The 22,228-nt window shown below is 39.7% G+C and overlaps 1 protein-coding gene across 4 annotated transcripts in view; it reads left to right on the top strand.

Moving 5' to 3' along the window:
* Positions 1–22,228, top strand: part of UBR3 (ubiquitin protein ligase E3 component n-recognin 3) — a 158,909-nt gene that overhangs the window by 11,072 nt on the left and 125,609 nt on the right. For 2 of the 4 annotated variants that reach the window (XM_055123540.1, XM_055123541.1), the window contains exons 2-6: positions 10,182–10,321; positions 14,658–14,816; positions 15,794–15,808; positions 16,728–16,871; positions 17,398–17,447. In XM_055123540.1, the coding sequence (XP_054979515.1) occupies positions 10,182–10,321; positions 14,658–14,816; positions 15,794–15,808; positions 16,728–16,871; positions 17,398–17,447 (508 nt within the window). The remainder of the gene's footprint in view (positions 1–10,181; positions 10,322–14,657; positions 14,817–15,793; positions 15,809–16,727; positions 16,872–17,397; positions 17,448–22,228) is intronic. The other 2 variants (XM_055123542.1, XM_055123543.1) reach the window with 1 other exon arrangement.

Consider the following 22,228-nt stretch of genomic DNA (forward strand, 5'->3'; position numbering starts at 1 on the left):
TAGGCATGTGCTTTTACAACCCTTGAGCCACATCATTGACTTTGAGCTATTTGCCTTTAAGCTTTGGATCTATAATTATTTGTTATTTTAATAATTTAATGCATTATATTTCTTTTGATTTTCAAGTCATTGTATTCTATATGTATTCTGTAAATGAAGTTAGAAACTTATGTTATATATCTTTTTCACACTGGGGGCTCTTTCAGAGTCAGGAGAATGAGATCCAGCTTGTTACTAGATTTAGCATATGAATGCACCATGGGAAGCTTGCAAGGCTGTCCCATGTGGGCAGGAAACTCTCAGAAGCTTGCCAGTTTCTTCCAGAGAAGTAGGCTACAAGATATATAAAAATTTATATATATATATATATATATATGTTTAAGCTATACTCTGTGATGCTCAGGGGTTCCTCCTGACTCTGCACTCAGAAGTTACTCCTGATGGTGCTGGGGGACCATATGGGATCCTGGGGATTGAACCTGGGTCAGTGGCATACAAGGCAAGCAAGCACCTTAACTGCTGTACTTTCTCTCCTGCTCCTCTAAAATTATTCTAGGCAAACACAATTATAAAATAAAGAAGAGAGATGGTGGGAATTGATGAAAAGAAAGTCAAAAAAGGATGGGAAAACACAAAGATTGAAGATGCAATGACAGACAAAACAGCTAAACAAAGGCAGAAAGAGGATTGGCCAAAGGCAGCATGCATAATTTTCTTAGACGCTTTCTCCATAGGAGAGTAACGAATTCAAAGAGCTGGGGAAGATACCTGTGGGAGAGATAGTTTCGGGAATAAGATGCTTGCCTTCATACAGCCCACTCAGGTTTATCCCCAGCGTTATATATGGTCCCTGAGCTCTACCAGCAGTTACCCCAGAGCACAGAGTCAGGAATAAGCCCTGAGCTTTCTGGGAGTGCCCCCAAAACAAAGAGCTGTCGAACAGAGTGAAGAGCAAGTTGAACAGTTTTGATTTGTTACAAGGAGTAAAAAATTTAACCTGGGATTTAAATAACAGCAAAATGGTCTAAGCAACCCAGATACTGGAGTTATAAAAGTGTATCAGATTGTTAAAATTAAGTCAAATACCAAAGAGCTAAACTTAGTGAACTAGTTTAAATAAATGTAGGACTGTATAGTATGAATATAACATACTATAAATTAGTCAAATATGATTTTTCTATTTCAGGTTAGCACAGTGTGGGAGCCTAAAACATCTTAGAGAGCAAGTTCTTTTTTACTGACAAAAATAAAGCCTGAATTAATCTAGCAGAACACAAAATAATTTCAAAAAATTATTAATTTAAGAACAATCAAGAACCCACCAATAATCTCAGATTTTCAAATTTTTTTTTTTTTAATAAGAGCTACCAGTTACTTAGGCCTATGTATAGAAGGGTCTTGATCTCACAGAGCTACCTTCTGTTGGGTAGGAACAGGGAGAGGTACAGGAGAGAGAAGGACAGAGATGAGAGTCCATCCATTATATCATATGTAGATTAGTGCAGGGGAATCTACCCTTCAGCATGAGCCTAAGAGTTGATCCCTGTATGGCCACAACAAAAAGTACAATCTCTGGCTTATACCAGCTAAGGGTGTGCAAATACCACCATCAAAGTGTGATAGCACTGCAACAAAGTGTGCAACCCTGGCATGCACTGTGTGGACTGCACAAATACAGTATCCAAAGTACCATGACCTGACAAACCTGGTAGCCAAGTTTATGACCCCCAATCTGTTGCAGTAACAATAATGAAGGGGAGGGGCCGGAGCGATAGCACAGTGGGTAGGGCGTTTGCCTTGCACACAGCCGACCCGGGTTCGATCCCCGGCATCCCATATGGTCCCCCAAGCACTGCCAGGAGCAATTCCTGAGTCAAAGCCAGGAGTAACCCCTGAGCATCACTGGGTGTGACCCAAAAAGAAAAAAAAAAAAAAGAAACAATAATGAAGGGGAGAAGAGAAGTAAACTTTTTGTTTTATTGTTGTTTTTAGGCCAGCAGTGTCAGGGCTTACACCTGGCTCTGTGCTCAGGGATCACTTCAAGCAGGTTCAGGGGGGCATTAGGAGGTGCTAGGGATCCAACCTGAGTGGGCCACATATGTACAGATGCCCTACCCATGGTACTATCACTCCAGCTACCACCATTTTAAAAAAACAAATATGAGCAGTAAAGGCAGTAAAGGGCGAACAGTACTGAATTATACTGCCAGCAAGCTTTTTGAAAAATAATACAGGGCCAGAGAGATATTGTAGCAAGTAAGGTATGTGTCTTGTAGGTTCCATCTCCAGCATCTCATACGATCCCAGAGCACTGCCGGAAATGATCCCGGAGTGCCAGAGCCAGGAATAACCTCTAAACATTTCCAGATGTGGCCCCCAAATAAGAAAATAATAAATAGGTTTCAGTCCAGGTGGAGGAGCTGTATCAGCAGCACATCTCTGTATGTATTAGTGGCTGATGAGAGACCTCTTTTCGCTCCTGCTCCATCTGAGGCAGGCCTCAGGGTGTGGGATGTGCTGCTTCTCTATGGAGAGAATTCACGTGGATATTGGCCGCAGGCTTCCTTAGGCTCAGGAAAAACTGAAGAGGAACCCTTCTCCATGAATTGGGCATAGAGAGTCACACCAAATAGACAAGCGGCTCCTGGAGCAACAACCTACTTTCCTGGGGAGGTGACCAGAACTCAGGTGCCAGGACCTTACCTGTGGGTTACAATCCCTTCTTTTTTTTGGGGGGGGGGGGGGGTTACAATCCCTTCTACCCTGAGAGGTGAGCTGCAGAATCCTGAAGCTTCCTGGAAAGGGGTACCAGAGAGGGCGGCAAGAATGAGTACCCAGGAAAGGTCACAGGTCGTCTCGAGACCAGCAGTGCCTCCACCTCAAGCCCAGTGAGCAAGGCTTCCTCAGAGAAGCCATGAAGAGTGAAGAGTCACACAGTTCAGTCAGTAGCTCATTTTCTGAGCAGATAGTAAAATAAGCCAGCTAATCAATATGAATAAAAGAACTTGTAAGAAAATACTTTGAGACCATGATTTTTATAAAGGGTATTTAATAGAATGGCTCCTTTAAATAGGATTTGTCCAGAAAGGCATTTCTGAAGAGGTGATATTCAGTTGACGGTCCAAGTGTCAAGGAACTTTGGCATACAAAATTTAATGTCTAAAGCAGATGTCAAGAAGCCTGACAAATGTAACTGCATTTAAAAGAGTAGTAAAGATCACTCTTCCAAGGCTGTAAATGTGACTCACTGGTAACAGCTCATATCTTGTATGTGATAGGCCCTGGGTTCAGTTCCTCAGACAACCACCAAGACAAACAAACAAAAACTTGTTCACAAGTAAATAAAGTAAATAGGATGAGAAAGGTGCGCTCTCTCTCTCTCTCTCTCTGTTTTAATTGAGTCACTGTGAGATACAGTTACAAAGCTTTTATGTTTGAGTTTCAGTCATACAGTGATCGAACACCCAACCCTCCACCAGTGCACATTTTCCACCACCAAAATCCCCAGTATTTCCCCCCCCCCCCATTCTAACCCTTCCCCTGCCTGTGTGGCAGGCAATTTCCCCCATACACTCTCTCTGCTTTGGCTACATTGGATATTTCGACACCAGTCTCACCACCACTCAAACCTGCCGGAAAGGCAATGCTAGACAGTTTGTTTTGTATTGCTTGTCCAGGAAATTCTGTGTTGTTCTCTTCCGGGAGCTTTAGTCTCTGGGTCTTGGCCACTGATGAGATTATATGGTGCCAGGGGCAGTTTGTGGGTGTGACTGCCAAGTTTCTGGAAAACTGGGACCTGGGGGGGAGGAAACCCAGTCCTGATCCAAGTGGGCTTGGAGATCTCAGTCACGGGTTCCCGCATATCTGGGTTTTCCTGCCAGTCTGTTCTCTGGTGAGGTTCATCCCGTTTTGGGTGAGGCTTGTCCAAGCATGTGGAGAGTGGCTTTGGGCATGGCGGTGGTTGGGTTCTGGAGGTTTTCGGCTGCCAAGGTTCTGTTTGGAGCAGGGAGGGGAATTCAACCCGCCCCCTTCCGAGGTGCATTGGTGAAGACAGCCTGGTGTGGGGTCAGGACATCTGCCGCTCTCTTCTCTGGGAGCTTTAGTTTATAGTCTCTGGGTCTTGGCCATTGATGAGATTACATGGCGCCAGGGGCAGTTTGTGGGTGTGACTGCCAAGCTACTGAAAACTGGGAACATGGGGGAGGAGGCCCAGTCCTGATCCAAGTGAGCCTGGGGCTCTCAATCATGGGTTCCCGCCTACATTTGCACTACAGGCCCTAACTGCATCTTTTGATCTCTTTTGAGATTTATGGGTCTCTGAAATAAGGCCAGTAAATGAGTTTATATAGCTGAGCTAGAGGTGGTTTATGGGTGTGTCTCCCACATACCTAACTTTTGGCCATTTAATTTCTTGGTAAATTTGACCCCGAGGTCAAATATATTGAGGTATAGCCAAAGGCACAGCAGCAATTTTTGGGGTATCTGGAAGTCTGAAGGCACCATCAGACTGCTGATGCATTCGCCCCACAGGTACTGACCTGCTGGCAGCACCATACCCCCTTTAGTAGATTTTCAAAGAGGTTTATAAACCAAAAGAAGGTCAAGAATTAATGCAGAAAGGCTAGAGATAGGCCCTTGTCTTGCATGCAACCGATCTGGGTTCCATCCCCTAACACCTTATGTAGTTCCCCTGATCCTTGCCAAGAGTGATCCCTGAACTCAGAGCCAGGAATAACACTGAGCACTGCTGGGTGTGGCTCAAGAGCAATAACAGCAAAAAGAATTAATATGGAATGCTATGGTAATGTAAAGAATATGTTGTATTATAATTAAAGCAGGCATGCAAACCAATGCACTAGAGTTGAAAGTATAGAGATATAGTCACAAATATGGAATGTTAATTTATAACCATGGAGCCAAGAGCATAAGAGAGAGAAATAAAGTCTCTTAAACAAAATGATACTGGGAAAACTGAAAAGCTACAAGCGAAGGAGTGAAATTATATCACTGTCTCACTTCATGCACAAAAATTAACTCAAAATGAATTGAGACTTGGATGTGAGACCTGAACTATGAATATGTCTAAGAAAACAGGCAAACACTCCTTATACTGGCTTCTGTGTTGACTTTGGGACTTTGACTCTCTGAGCTTATAGGTCTAATAGGGCTAGTAAACATGCTTAATGTGCCTTTGTTTGATCCCTGGCTCCTTGTGGTCACCTGAGCACCACAGGGAATGACCCCCAAGCTCTGCCAGGTGTTTCCCAAAAATCAAAATCAAACCAAATCAAAAACAATAAAAAGACCCCTTGCTGGTGGCAAAAAATAATCACAAGTATACATTTGACAAAGGGTAATATTCAATTTGAACACTTCACAAAACAGAACAAGAAAAGAAATAAACCTATTCCAAAGTGGTAAAAACAGCTGAACAGACATCTGTATACCAAAGAAGACATACAGGTAGTTAACAGCAACATGAAAATAATCACTTAGTATCAGGAAAAGGCAAATCAAAATAGGAATGAGATAGTACTCTAGGTCAGTGAGAATAGTCCATAGCAGGGTTCTTTTGGGGGGCGAAGGGGACCCCATGTGACAATGCTCAGGGTTTAGTCCTGGTTCTGTGCTTAAGGATCACTCTGGGTGGGTCTCAGAGAGTAATATGTGGACCAAGGGATTGAACTTTGTTGGTTATATTCAGTGCAAGCACTGTGCCTACTGTGCTCTCTATGGGGCTGTATCAGGACTTTTTTTTTTTTTTTAATTTTTTATTGAGTCACCATGTGGAAAGTTACAAAGTTTTCAGGTTTAAATCTCAGTTATACAATGCTCGAATACCCATCCCTTCACCAGTGCTCATATTCCACCACCAAGAATCCCAGTATAGCTCCACCCCGCCCCCTGTATCAGGACTTTTTAACTTTACCAACTTGCTACTCCTTTTTGTCTGAGAAAATTTTATGCAATTCTGGATACATAGCTGTGCATGATAAGTATATGAATCTAATGTTTACTAATACTCATCCCTAAGGAAATTTATCTTAAAATGATTCCTATGTTGATTTGCATGATCCTTGAGTGGGGTTGTCATCCACAGTTTAAGAAGCCAACATCTATATGAAAAAGACCAGAACTGCAGGTGCTGGAATGGCTGTGGAAATAGGAAACCCTTCTTCTACTGTTGCTTCTGATGTAAATTGGTGAAGCCTCTGTGGTAAACAGCATGCTAGTTAAAAGTATAAGTGAACCTACTGGACGCACAGATCCAAAAGCTTAAAGAGCCTGGTATCCTTTAACCTAGACATAGCAGGAATTCATGGATTATGCAGTAACACTAGCAAGACCAATTGGAGAGACCAGAGCGATAGTACAGTGGGTAGGGTGCTTGCCTTGCATGCAGCTGACCCAGGTTTGATCCCTGGTATCCCATATGGTCCCCCTGAGCACCACTTGGAGTAATTCCTGAGCATCGCCAGGTGTGGCCCAAAAACATACAAACAAAAATAAATGAATATTAGGATTAAAGGTTCTCTGGATGATTGCTGCTGACCAGAAAGTTAGGAAAACAAAAAAGCTTATTTATCCATAAAGAAGTGCCCAGCACAGTTTCATTGGTGATGAATCTGGCAACAGGGAAGTATCTTAATGAACACACCATGTGGGTCTTTGGCCCTATTGATGGAACAACTATGTACATGGATTTCATTTTGTAGCTGTTTCAGTTGGCTTTTTTATAAATAAAAAGATGGAATTTGGACCTATATTCAGTTATGTGGAGAAGATGTTTACTGGCAGGAAAGTAAAGCCACCTATTTTGATGGGAGAGGAGGAAGGCATATCTGATAGTGTCCAGGGAGCACTCATGGTGGAAAGGCACTCCTATTTGTTTTGTTTTTGGGCCACATCGGCAATGTTCAGGAGTTACTTTTGGCTCTGCACTCAGGAATTCTCAGGAATTACTCCTGGTAGTGCTGGGCCATGTGTGTATGTGTGTGTGTGTGTGTGTGTGTGTGTTGCCAGGGATTGAAGCTGGGTCTCCCCATGCAAGGCGAACAAACATCCTACATGCTGTGCTATTGCTCCTTGTTCTGGTACTAAAATGGTTCTTTTTTTTTTTTTTTTTTATGAAAAGGCCCCATTGCATTCCAATTCACGGGATTTGAGGTCTTGGAATAGAAGCTGAATGAAGCTGTATATATGTGTCTTTGTGGATCCCTGTGAAATGGGCATTCACTGCTGGACTTGGAAGGACCTGGCATTATTGTTACTGAAGCTGGTGGAGTGCTGATGGATGTTACAGGTGGACCATTTGACTTCCAAGAATGATTGCTGCAAATAGTAAAGCAATAGTAAGGATCACTGTATCATATATCACTGTCATCCGTTGTTCATTGATTGGCTCAAGCCAGCACCAGTAATGTTTCCATTAGTCTCTGTCACGTGCTACTGTAGCTTGATGGCAAATTGGGAGCTCTTTCAGGATCACGGGAATGAGGACCTGATTGAGGACTGTCGTTATTACTGTTTTTGGCATATTGAGTATGCCATGGGTAGCTTGCCAGGCTCTGCCGTGGCAGAGGATACTCTTGGTACCAGGATACTCTTGGTAGCTTGCTGGCTCTCTGAGAGGGACGGAGGCTTTTGGGGCGGCCTCTAATCACCTTTACAGGTGTTACCAGCCTACCGAATGTAAGCTTTTGGTCGACTGGCATGTTGTAACAATTTGCACACTGACAGACACGTACCTGCCTGTGTCTCTGGGCAGCACCTGGGACATTTGCGACCTCAGGTTGATTTCCTTGAGATTGATGGAGTGTGCCCGAAGATTGTTGAACAGCTGGCAGAGCAGGACCCTATCTTGGAGGGTCTGTGCCAGGTTGAACACGTGCGCCGAGTCCCAGGTCACCCGGTGGTTGGCTGACAGCACCCCACAGTGGATGAGCCACCACGTGCACTGCTGCCACGGCTCTATGTCCAGCAGCACTGTGACTCCGCCAGGCGGGGGCAGGTGGCGACGCCGCCGCTGTGGTTTCTCTGTGTCCCGCTGATGCCATTCTGTCTGAATCTTGCAAAACAGCGGGCGGTGTTTATCAGGAATCATATGTAGTGTTCCAGCATGCATCGAGTTCCATGCCTGGTGTTCTGAGCCTTGTGTTGTCTAAGGCCAGATGGTGAGCTGGGTTTGGCAGAATGCGAAGGGTTTGGATGTTGTCAGCGCCATCTTGCCTCCAGTCAGATATGTTGTGGTAATTATGGAAAATGAGTAGGGAGTGTCTTGTGATGTGTCGTGTGGCTATGCAGTTAAGGATACGCTCACTCATACGTGAAGTTCGGCCAGGCCTGAGCATGTGGAAAGCAGCCTGGAGCATGGTGGTGGTTGGGTTGTGGAGGTCGGCTGCCAGGGCTGGGTCCCTTGGGGTGGGGAGGGCTCTCATAGGAAGGATAGCTAAGGAAATTCCTGATACCTTTTCAAAGAGACAGTGTATATTAATTATAATAGCATCTCATCTTCACAATTGTTTCTCAGATTTGCTGAAATACTGATGATGTTACAAAATCTGTACATCTGTTTCAGATGTATAATATGATTGGTTTAAATGATCATAGATATCTAGATTTAGAAGTTGCAACTTCTGTATTTTACTGAGACTAGGTGTGTAAGAATAGATGAAATGTTTGTTTCATTGTTTTAAAAATGTTGGATGTAAGAGTCACTTTCGGGAATACATAGGCAGTTTATGAGAGGTATAACAACTGAAATAGTAGATTAATAATTTAGGGTTCACTGAGTTTAGTGAACCTCTAGAATGTTTTTAATCTTTTTAATTTAGAAACGTAACCTTATTGGGGGCGCTGGGAATGGTATTTGGGCCATACATGGTGCTGCTCAGTGGCTACTCCTGACTATGCTTAGGGATTGCTTCCAGTAGTGCTTGGAGGGAACCATGTGGTGCCAAAAACTGAACCATTAAAAACATTTTCTATTGTTTTTGGACCGTCCCCAGTATGTTCAGGATTTAGTCCTGGCTTTGAGGTCAGGTATCATTCCTGGTGGGGCCCGGGGAACCATATTGGGTGCCTGAGATCAAACCCAGGTTGGTCATGTGCAAGGCAAGCACCCTACCGGCTATACTATTTCTCCAACCAAGAATTTTTTTGGTCATATTTGCTTCATTTTCTCTTTTCTTCTTTCTGTTACATGTTTAAAGCAAATTCCAGATATGTTATCTCACCCTGGCTTGCTTCAGTATTCATCTTAAAAATATGAATTATTTTTTTCTTTGGGGTTGGAGAGATGGTACAGTGGGTTGAATTCTTATCTTGGAGATCAACTGAGGTTTGATCTCCAGCATTCCAGATGGTCCCCTAAGCACCACCATGAGTAATTTCTGAGTGCAGAGCCAGGAATAAGATCTCAGGTTTGTTGGGTGTGGCTCTAAAGCAAACAAAACACCTAAAAAACCACAAAAATAAACAAAGAGACAAAATAAAAGAACCTAAGCTTTTCATTATGCAGAAAAAAAAAACACATAAAAGCATTGAGCACAGTGGTCCAGCTAATAGGATCTTTTATTAGGGGGAAAAATCATTAAGTGATATTTTAAGTTTAGAGATCATTTAAAACTACAATCTTATCATTTTCTTAAAGCAATGAAAAAAATGCACATTCTTAGTAAATAATCCTTTTTTACTTAGCGGCTTATAAAAGGGTGGAAAGAGTAAAGTTGTACTTGATAATAATAAATTGCAGCTCCTGGAAAATGGCTTAATGGTTTAAGGTGTTTGTCTAGTGTGACACTGTGAATATAAGCCTTGGTTCTGGCCACCAGGGTGGCCACAGGGGGAGGTGATTCTGACTTGCTTTGCTGTTTGGGCTTCCCAGGGAAAGGGAAGTAGTAAATTGCAATTGAAAATTGTAAATTCTGTTAGGAGATTTCTGTTTTATTCTTTTTGAATCTTAAGTTGTATATTCTTTCATTAGGAAGAAATACGCCTCAGCACCATTTCGGATGTAAAGTTTGATTTAACCTATGTTTTTAATTTGGTGTTTAAGAATTTTAAAGAAGTCGTACATTGACTTTGGTATTGGCCCACATTCTATTTAGAGATTTTGTAAATTAATATGTTCTTGGCAGATTAGAAGCATTGTTAATTTTTTTCTCCTTTTTGTATTACAGGTTTTGCAAAAGACATCAAATTAAATCAAGTTCAAATATTCCCTGTGTCCCCAAAGACTTACTGATGATGTCTGAATTTGTTCTTCCAAGGTTTATTCTTTGTCTTATTCAGTACTTAAGAGAAGGCTATAATGAACCAGGTATGTTTAATTAACTCTTTGTTACTATACTTTCTAAGTTCCCAATACAAAGTTTAGCATTAATGAGATGAATTTTCAGTCACTTTAAAGAATAATTGTTTTGGGGCCCAACTGGTAGTGCACAGAGAGCACTTCTAGCTTAGTGCTCTGGGGTCTCTCTTGGTGTTGTTCAGGGAACTACATGATGGTGGGAATCAGATCTAGGCCTCCTCAATACAAGGCATGCACTCCAGCCCATTGAGCTATTTCTCTTACCCCTCAGATTCTGTTCTTAAAGCATGACTATGAAATAATAGGAATTAAAGGCCAATGTCATAATCTTATAGAGGTTTTATTTGAGACACAATTTGGCCATTTCTGTTCTGGTTTTGTAATTTTTTTTTTTTTAAATCAGGCTTATTTGTCTTTTATAGATGAAGAAATACTCATTTTATTGGCTCAAAGTTCTTATGTTTGCAATGTTGTTATACTATAACAATTTAGAATGCTTGGAAATGTTTAAATTTAAGTTATCTCTTTAGAAGAGAAACTACCATTTTAATTTTTTCAGTAATGTCTATTATAATTTTTCTCTATAATTTATTATGAAAGGGTTATATTACTCATTTCCACATTACTGATAAAATGCAGGGGTATAAGCATATGTTAATATTTAAAAGAGAAAAGAAACATGCAGGTAGGGCGTTTGCCTTGCACGCAGCTGATCCAGGTTTGATTCCTCCGTCCCTCTCGGAGAGCCCGGCAATCTACCGAGAGTATCCCACCCGCACAGCAGAAGCCTGGCAAGCTCCCTGTGGCATATTCGATAAGCTAAAAACAGTAACAAGTCTCACAGTGGAGATGTTACTGGTGCCCGCTTGAGCAAATCGATGAACAATGGGACTACAGTGCTACAGTTACAGTTGTGATCAATATACCTTAGTTAAATATTTTGATTTAGACATATCTAAGATTCTCAGTCTATGAATTAGAGGTATCAGTGATAAGAGACAAGTTTATTTACTCTTTTCCAGTGTCTTTTACCATTCTAATGATACTACATTTTATCAAGAGACTTTCATTTATTTATTATTTATGTTTTAAAAATTTAGACAGTAGGATTTGCAAAGTTTTTTGTAATGGAGTTTCAGCATACAGTGTTCCCACCTCCAACCTTTACTTTCAGAGCATTTAATCTAATACTACAAATAATCTTAAATTCAATTATGAAACTATGGCATACTTTTTTAATCTTCCAGTTATTTCTTATTAGAATAGAGGGAATATTATATAACACTTCATCATTTCTAAATATCATGTTATCTTATTTTGGGTAGATGCTTCCTTATTTCTATAATTTAAGGAAAATATAATCTTTACTGAAAACTTACTCCATTGAGTACATACCTTACAAAACAAAGATTATTTTGATTTAATTCCCAAATAATCTCTCTTTGGAATGAAGAAACCAGAGACAAGTATGTTGAATCTGCCCTCCATATCAGTTCTCCTATACTAGTTAATAGACTCTTGTGGTATTTTTATTATGTATTACATGTGTCTTATGTTAGAAAACGTATTTATAGGAATAATTTATTATGAGAACCAAAAACACTTGCCAATAGTTTAATTAAAGAGTAATTTATACAGAAGCATGTATATGTGTGTGTGTGTAATTTTCTTTTTCCCTTTGGGAAAATTTAGCAGTTTAAAAGTTGTATAGGCCCATTATTTTGACAATTATTTGTCGCCATATCTGAAAACATAAATGAATGAAAGTACTTTTTTCCTCATAAGATAATTTCATAAATTATCATATGTTGAATATGAATTTCATAAACGTTTCTTCTATTACCACTTAAAACATTAATTTCTTATGTCTGTGCAAAAAAGAAAATACTGCATCTATCTGTTTAGAGATTTTTTTTTTCTTTTTGAGTCACACCTGGTGATGCACAGGGGTTACTCCTGGCTCTGCACTTAGGAATTACTCCTGGTGGTGCTCAGGGGACCATATGGGATGCTGCGAATCAAACCCGGGTTGGCCACGTGCAAGGCAAACGCCCTACCCGCTGTGCTATCACTCCAGCCCCTGTTTAGAGAGATTTTAAAGATGAAATAATCAAATTCATGATAATGGGACCACATAGATTTTTCGGTTTTATAGTTGTCTTGAAATTCCTTTCTTCCATTTTATATTTCTTAGCCATGTGTGAACTCAAGTCAGCACTTGGAAATCATAAAGTTTTTCTTTTTTTGCAGAGTGCCATCAAGAACAAATATTATTTAAATACATGCTATTACTACATTAGTCATTTGGGGAGAATATACAGTACTAGCTGTCTGCTCTCTGCTTTGAAAGTAGAGTTTTCATTTGGATCCCAGAACTTTTTTTCCCCAGTAGAACTTTAGAATGTAAATCACAGATTGTCTCTGAACAAGCTATATGTTCTTTATTATTATTATTATTATTTTCTAAATTTTATTGAATCACTGTGAGATAGTTACAAGCTTTTATGTTTGGGTTACAATTACACAATGATCAAACACCCATCCCCCCACCAGTGCACATTCCCCACCACCAATATCCCTGGTATACCCTCCCTTTTTCACCCTCCCCCTGCCTCCATGGCAGACAATATTGCCCATACTCTCTCTACTTTTGGGCATTATAGCTTGCAACAGACACTGAGAGGCCATCATGTTTGGTCCATTATCTACTTTTGGCATGCATCTCCCATCCCAACTGATTCCTCCAGCCATCATTATTTTAGTGATCCCTTCTCTATTCCATCTGCTTTCTCCCCTCCGCTCATGAAGCAGTCTTCCAGCTATGGGGCAAACCCCTGGCCCTTGTATCTACTGTCCTTGGGTGTCAGCCTCATGTGATATTATTTTATACTACACAAATGAGCAAGCTGTATGTTCTTTAGAGGTAGAATTTATGGTTTAGTTTTGCTTAGCCCCAAAGTATAGAGGTTCCTAACTTATTTTCCTACCACCCCCATTTTCAGGGAAATAAAAATCTAAGTGCCACCCCCACCCGATCTAATTTAAGCAGACAAACAGGAAATGTTCCCCCAGTTTCACCAGGGGCAAAATCTCTGCCCCTTTCTCCCCTTTTCCCCTGTGCCCCAAATTTCTAGTACCCCCCCCCCCCAGGGAGCAGTATCACCCACTTTGGAAAACAGTGATGTAATAGATGCTGAATAAATGTTGAATAAATTTAATACCTTCTTCCTGGGTACATGAGTCCACTATTAATTCCCTTATTAAGCTAGGCTGAGCTCTAAATCTCCCTGTTCACGTTTACTTTTTAACCTTAGTTTCCCTAAAACATCCTTTCCTATTAATTTTCTTGCATTTGTTGCTGAAATCTTTTCTTTCTCCAAGACTCTGCTAAGTGTATCTTGCTTAGTAATTATAAATTACTTTAGGTTCATGTTTAGAAAACAGTCCTGTCTCCATTTTTCCTTCCCTCCTTACCTTATTTTTTCTGTCCCTTCCTCTAGTTTTCCCTTGCTTCCTCTCTCTGGGCTCTTTACTCAGAGACCGGTGACACTGTGGGGACCACTTGGGATCAAACCCAGTCTTCTGCATGTAAAGAATGTGCTCAGTCTTTTAAGCTCTTTCCTTGCCCCTCTAAAACAGTTATTTTTCAGTTCAGTTCATTTGACCTCCGGCTAACATAAGCCTGTATTTTTGGAATATGACAGAGTATGTGTTATTTCTTACACAGGTTTAAATTTAGAACTGGCATATTTTGTGTAATATTTTGACAATACTTTTGCTATATTTGAATTCTCTTTTATTTTAGGGAGATTGAATCTTTTATACTTATAAATCTTAATGTCTAGGGCCTTTAACATACATACTTCTTAACAAATTAAATGCTTAATACCCTGTGAAGTCATTTTTCCCCTTCAGCCTTTTCTCAGAAGAAGAAATTCTTTAGGAGATCTTCCTGGCTTAGTGATAGACAGATACCTATATATTTTTTCTCATTCTCTTTCAAGATAGATGCCTGTATTTTAAATTGTTCTTTTATTAATTTTTTTGATGATTAAAGATCACCATATAAGTCGTTTATAATTTTTGCTTTTTTTGGGGGGGGGTCACTCGGCGTCACACAGGGGTTACTCCTGGCTCATGCACTCAGGAATCACTCCTAGTAGCGCTCAAGGGACCATATGGGATGCTGGGAATCGAACCCGGGTTAGCCGTATGCAAGGCAAACACCCTACCCACTTGTGCTATCACTCCATCTCCCTATAATTTTGAAGTAAAAATAGTGTTATTCTTTATTTTAAAAAGTTAATTATATATTTATTTTGTCTTTTTGTTTTTAAATTTAAAGCTGCTGAAGGATCATCAGAAAAAGATCTTAACAAAGTGCTTCAGCATTTGGAACCTCAAATTTCCTTTTTAGAAGATCTGACAAAAATGGGTGGGGCAATGCGCTCTGTACTTACTCAGGTTTTGACAAGCCAGCAAAATTACAAAGATCTGACTTCTGGTAAGTAAAATGTTAGATACAAACTTAAATTCTACTATCATTACTGTTATATAAGAAAGTATCCTGTTTTTGGTGTTGGGGGGAGGTGTCTCATCGGTCAGTGCTTGGGGCTTACTCCTGGCCCTGTGCTCAGGGATCATCCCTGGTGGGTGTGACTATGGTAGGGGGACCATATGGGGTGTCAGGGATTGAACCTAGGTCATCTGCGTGCAAGGTAAGCACTTACTGCTGTATTATCTCTCTGGTCCCTCAAAGTATGCATTTGAAAACTTATAAGTAAAATACGCAGTCTTTTTTGTTTTGTTTTGGGGCCATATCCAACACTCAAAGCTTGCTCCTGGCTCTGAGCTTAGGGCCACATTTCTAGCAGTGCTTGGGGTACCATTTAGGATGCAAAGTATCCAGCCTGGGTTGGCCACATGCAAGACAAATGCCCAGTATTATACTATCTTTCTTAATCCCATTTTTCTTTTTAGTAGAATTCTAAAAGTTAAAAGGTATTAATGGTATTTATTTTATAGATGAGCCCCAGAAAAATGAACTAACCTCTTGAAAAAAAATCTTATCGCTAACTTATTGGGAATTGAGACTAAAGTCCTGATCTTCAGGCTTTTGATGTGACATACTCATAATTATATACTACTTCTGCATCTCCAAAACAGTAGCAAAATTCACTTCTGTCTTCATTTTTAGTATTTAAACTTTTGGATTCTTTGGTCTAATGTTTTAAAATAAGATATAATTTAAGTTATAAAGCTTCAGTAGTTAATCACTGTTACCTCAATTAAAACAAAACATATATACACCATATAAAAACCAAAGGGGAAATAAGTATATTTTTACATGATATACTGTTATATAAAATACTTTGGCTTTTATACATTTGTCTTGGCTGAAAGTTTTATAATATCAGTTATTAAAAATCTTGTAGTAAACAGCATTCTTTTTTTTTATTTTTTTTATTTATTTTTAATTAGTGAGTCACAGTGAAGGTACGTTACAGATTCACACATTTTTGTGCTTGTTTTACCCTCATGCAATGTTTGAGAGCCCATCCCTCCACCAGTGTCCATTCTCCACCACTTATGAACCCAGTATCCCTCCCACCCCCCATCCCATCCCCCCCACCCCACTCCACCTCTGTGGCAGAGCATTCCAACTTGTTCTCTCTCTCTCCTTTTGGGTGTTGTGGTTTGCAATAGGGGTATTGAGTGGCCATCGTGTTCAGTCTCTAGTCTGCTTTCAGTGTGCATCTCCCTCCCCGCTCGGGATTTCCAATCACATTTTACTTGATGTTAACTGCATTCTTTTTGCTGTCCCAGGAATAGTATTCTTTGAAAATTGATTTTAGCTTGTTTCCTTAGAGTAATGAAACTTTCGTGTATTTTGCTAGCCATTTATTTTTTGGAGATTTTATTTTCTGACTTTCTGCAACATACACTTATTAAGCAGCCCTTATGTGCATGGCTTTGGTTTAGACACTAGAAGTAGGGGTAGGGAAGATAAAGAATAAACCATGTAAGTATTTCTGTCTCTGTCCTTAAACATTGTATGGTTAGGGGTTAGAGAGATAGTACGGGCAGGAAAGCCACTTGAATTGCTTGGTACCAACCTGGCTTCAGTCCGCAGTATGTGCTGTATGGTTTAAAATATATCCGAGAAAGATATATTTTAAATGTTTTGTGTTGTAGGTTATATTATTTTAGAAGTGGTGTACATCCTGTGATGGTTAATGCCTAGATAGTAGAAAACTTCTCTGAAGATATTTTATATTATTTTTTTAATAGGGATCCTCCTCAATTAAGACATTCACCTAAAATAAAATATGTGTATAAATTAGTTATACACAGATATTGCTTAATTAATATTTTGAATGGATTTTTGAAATTTAAAATTTGTTCTAAATATTAGGTATTGGAGAAAATACTTGTGCAAAGAAAAATCAAGAGAAGTACCTTATAGCTTTGAAGAGCTCTGGACTGACATATCCCGAGGATAAACTTGTATATACTATACAGGAGTCATCTGCTGGCACTAGCACTCTTTCAGTTCAAGGTGAGTCTAATAGTAAGTTAGAGCAGCAGTAGCTTTTGTTTATTGAAAAGAACCCTCAATCTTTACACACTTATATAGGGGAAACTTATTGTGTCATTCTTTGTAAGTAAAAATAATAAACTTAGAAGCAAGAAGGAATACATTTGTCAAAGAAGATAATGAAATTTTCTTAAATAAAACTTGGCTATTCATTATGGCTTTAGTTATAACTTATTAAAAATCTAATGGTCGCTATTTTAGTATAGCCTGAAACTTTAGTTGCTTAAACCACAGTTTAAAAAGAAAATAGCTCTTTGAAATACAGTTTGTGGTGATTAAAATCTTGCTTTTCACTAGAGACTTATTAGAATAAAAATCCATTAGGTACAGATTTATTGAAGATAAATGTTCAACTCTATCAAGATGACTGTGAGAGTGAGGCATCTTACATAACAAAATAATAAGTTGAAAATACCTCAAAAAAATTTTAGTAAAGTAAAGCAATCTAACAACTCTGAGGGACAACTTTTTTTTTTTCTTCCCAAAGGTTTTGCAGGTGCAGCAGGAGCATTGGCACAATTAGAATCTTCAGATGAGGTGAGATTTTAAATTAAAACCTAAAAATTTTTAGAACAGAATAGATGTGTGGATGTAGTTACCTAGTTTAAATTCCTTCGTTGTATACAAAGATATGGAAGTCCAGAGTGGAATAATTTAGCCAGGATTACATAAATTTTTAGCAACAAGGACTATAACAAATCTTAAATTTTTGTTATTGTTGCTGGCTTTTTTGGCCACGTTAATGGTGCTCAGATCTTATTCATGACTCTGTGCACAGGGATCCCTCCTGGTGGTGCTCAGGGAGCACCACTATACAGTACTTGGAATCAAACCTAGACTAAAGCAGATGTCTTAGTATTAACTCTGGCCACCAAATTAAAAATTTTTGTTTATGATTTATTTTTCTTTTCATATTTAAAGACTGCAACATTTTGATTAGATTAGTTTTTGATTGAGATTCAGCCTAGAATTGTATCCCCCAAGTTGTCCAAAGTATTGTCTTAAGTTGGATGAAATCATTATTAAAACTCTCTAGATCTATAGTAATTTATTAAACGAATATGAAATGTATAGTTTCTAATCTAATAATAAAGTTATACCTTTTATGTCAAGGCTTTTGTTTTTAAAGTTTGGGCCACACCTGATGATCTTTAGGACTTACTCCTGGCCCTGTGCTCAGAGTTTACTCCTGGCAGACTCAGGAGACCAGATGGGGTACTGGGGACTGAACCTTGGTCTGCTGTGTGCAAGGCAAGTATGTTACCTGCTGTGCTCTCTCTCCAGGCCTGACAAGAATTATTTTTGAAAAAGCAATGTATTGAGAGACCAGAGAGATAATACAGTAAGACACTTGCTTGCACTTGGCCAACCTGGGTTTGATCCCTGGCACCCCATACAGTTCCCCAAACTCCACTAGGAGTAAGCCCAGAGCATCACGGTGTGTGGCCCCCAGACTTAACAAACCAAAAACATGAAGCCTTAAAATTCATAGTCTGGCTTCACTTCTAATCACTTCTTGGTTATTAGATATTAATACTATCTCTCTAATTTGTTTCTTCACTTATGAGAATAGTAATGATGCTAGGGAGGAGGTTCAGATGGTAGAGCCATGCTTGGTACCAAAAAGCACTGGGTATAACTCTTTTTTTTTTTTTCTTTTTTGGGTCACACCCGGCGATGCACAGGGGTCACTCCTGGCTCTGCACTCAGGAATTACCCCTGGCGCTGCTCAGGGGACCATATGGGATGCTGGGAATCGAACCCGGGTTGGCCTCGTGCAAGGCAAACGTCCTACCCGCTGTGCTATCATTCCAGCCCCACTGGGTATAACTCTTAACTAAACAAAAGAGATGGCTGTACATTCTTTTTCTCAGGCTTGTTGTGAGGGGTTCCTGAAGTACAGTTTTTTTTTTGTTTGTTTGTTTGTTTTGGGCATCACATGGCTGTGCTCCAGGCTCACTCCTGGTGGTGCTTGGGGGACTATATAGGGTGCCAGGGAACAAACCCAGATCAGTCATGTTCAAGATAAGCACCTTATCTGCTGTACTGTCTCTGGCCCCATGAAATATAGTTTTTGATTAAAAAGTATTACATGGGCCAGAGAGATACAGGGGTTAAGGCTCTTTCTTTGCACATGGCTGACTCTGGTTCAGTCCCTGGCACTGCATAGGGTCCCATGAGTGCTGTCATGAATGATCTCTGAGCACTGAATCAGGGATAAGCCTGCTCAGTGTGGTCTCAAAGCTAAAAGAAAAAAAATCGCAAAATTTCATCTATCATTAATGATACAATTACATCACTTTCATTATTTAGAAGATATTTAGTCACTTTTTATGTAGGAGCCTGCGGATTCTGTAGAAACTAATTATGATTGTTTTCAATATCAGATTTCTTGAATGAAGGATGATACGTATTTAGTCTGTATTGAAGTTTCGTAAAAATATCTAGACAGAGCTTGAACACAGGTTTGAAAAACAAAGTCAAACTGTTCTGTTGAATAATTGAAGATAGAGAGGAAATACAGAAAAGCTCAACAAATACTGAAATTCATTTTTGCATTTTTATAGAGATTAAAACATTATGAAATGCTTATGAGATGCCTAAGAGATGTCTTTGCCATGGTAATTTGGCTTTCAAGCAGAATAATTTTTGTCTTTTATACAGCGCTCTCCCCTGCCCCCTCTTCCCTCTCGCCCTCTTGTAGGCTCCTGGCTGCTCAGAGCTTACGTCTGTCTTTGTGCTCAGGGATCACTACTGGCAGTGCTTAGGTGGGACTATATAAATAGAACCTGGTAGGCTGCATGCAAGGCAAGTGCCCTGCCTACTGTACTATCATGCCAGCCCTTTGACTCTCATTTTAAAAAATTTGTATCATCTTCTTTCATATATTAAAAATAGAATAAAAGAAAAATTGTCCATAATTAATAATCTGATAAGTTGAAATGCTACAATGAAAGCTCTAGGATGTGTATAATTCTAGAACTTAAGCTTCTCACTGTTTTTTGAAATAGCTATTTGAATTGATATTTATGCAGAAATAATATTTTCATTCTTTAAGTGTAATAATAAAAATCTTTATAAAGTAGGAATTATGAGTAATTTGAAAATTAACTAAGAGTAATTTTAAAAGGAAATAACTAACTTAAAAATTCCACGTTAATCTTCTCTAGGAAGTTCTTCCTAAGTACGTACTTTGGATAAATCTGTCTGCATGGTATTATGAGAGCACATATTGGCAAGCCACATGCTGAAGTCTGATACTTAATAGTATTCACTGTATTATTTGCAATTCTCACTAATTTTCAAGGTCTCATGATGGGCAGGAATACTGCTTTATTAATTTTTTTCTGTACTTGCATATAAAGCTTTAACCCTTGCAGTGTTTATCTTAAATTTTTTTCTCAAGTATAATAGTTACTATTATACTATTATACTATGTGTATAATATAGTATAAGATAAAGAATAAGATAAAGAAATCAAGATAAAGAAAGCTTATATTTACAGTCATAAGTTTTGGGGCCGGAAGTACAGTGGGTACAGTAGTACAAATGGGTGTGGGGGGGCACTTGCCTTGCATTCTACCTACCCATTTTTGGTCCCATATGATGCCCTGAGCACTGCCAGAAGTGATCCCTGACTCAGAGCAAGGAGTAAGCCCTGAGCACTACTGTGGCTGCCTCCTCCTCCTCCCCAAAATAAAAATAGATCTTAAGTTTGTTTTAAATTTTAACCCCCTTCCCTCTTTTCTTCTCTCTTATTGAGAGGTCTGAATTGCACATTCAGTTGTGGTGCTTGCATATACACTTCGATGTGGTGTGTTGGAGATTGCACACTTGTGGTGCTGGAGGTCACACCAGCAGTGCCCCCTATCACTCTTGGAGATCTGTATCATTGCCGGGGTAGTACCAACTCATGGCTGCAAGGCAAATGCTGTACCATTGAGACACAGCCTTGTGTATTTTAAAATTTTATTATTTGAATCACTGAAGCAGTGCTCAGGGACCTGGGGCCACTTCAGTGACATTTAGCCTGAGTTGCTGGGGAGCTATCGAGGTCTTCTGGTGGTGCTTGGGGAATTGAACCCAGGGCCTCTGCATGCCAACATTGCTGTAGTCCTTTGAGCTATCTCCCTGAGCCATCCAACCATACAGGGTTGTTATTTTTGGTTGATTTTGTTTTATGTTTAAAGCTTTGGGCCAGGGAAATAACAGACTGGAGTGCATGCTTTGCTTGTAGGGGGTCTGAATTTAATTTGGGGTACTGCATAATCCCTAGTAATCCCTGAACACCGCTGATGTAGCCTGCCCCCAGCCTCCAATGAAACAAAAATCCCCGGTGTACTGGGAAATAAATTGTCATTTGAAATGTCAATTTTTAGCATTTATAGTATTTTCATAAATCCTTTATGAATTCTGTATATTTTAATATAATTTACAAGTGAAAGTTTTCTTTCTGCAAAATCACTTAAAATTATATAATCTTGATACTTTAAGATTTATGGGCTGGAGTGATGATAGCACAATGGCAGGGCGTTTGCCTTGCACGCTGCCGACCCGTGTTCGATTCCTCCGCCCCTCTCGGAGAGCCTGGCAAGCTACTGAGAGTATGGAGCCTGCACGGCAGAGCCTGGCAAGCTACCCGTGTGTATTGGATATGCCAAAAACAGTAACAATAAGTCTCTCAATGAGAGACGTTACTGGTGCCTGCTCGAACAAATCGATGAGCAAACGGGATGACAGTGACAGTGACGGCAGAGTCTAGCAAGCTACCCTTGGCGTATTCAACATGCCAAAAACAGTGACAACAAGTCTCACAATGGTGACGTTACAGGTGCCTGCTCGAGCAAATTAATGAGCAAATTGATGAGCAGCGGAATGACTTTCAGATTTATATTTCATATTTTTATCAAATTGTCCATTGGATTGAAAATTTAAAAACTAGGGACTAAAGAGATATACAGGGGGCCGGAGCGATAGCACAGCGGGTAGGGCGTTTGCCTTGCACGCGGCCGACCCGGGTTCGATCCCCGACATCCCATATGGTTCCCCAAGCACCGCCAGGAGTAATTCCTGAGTACAAAGCCAGGAGTAACCCCTGAGCATTGTTGGGTGTGACCCAAAAAGCAAAAAAAAAAAAAAAAAGATAGACAGGGGTTAAGGCATTTGCTTGCCTGGCAGGTCCTGTTTTAATCCCTGATATCACATATAGAACCTCAGACACCTCCAGGAGTGATTAATCACAGAGCTATTACATGAGGAAATATCTTAATGATGCTTATATATTGTAATTTTAATTAAGATTATGCAAACACCTTGAG

Source organism: Sorex araneus, chromosome X (genome assembly GCF_027595985.1).
Source record: "Sorex araneus isolate mSorAra2 chromosome X, mSorAra2.pri, whole genome shotgun sequence".
NCBI lineage: Eukaryota > Metazoa > Chordata > Mammalia > Eulipotyphla > Soricidae > Sorex > Sorex araneus.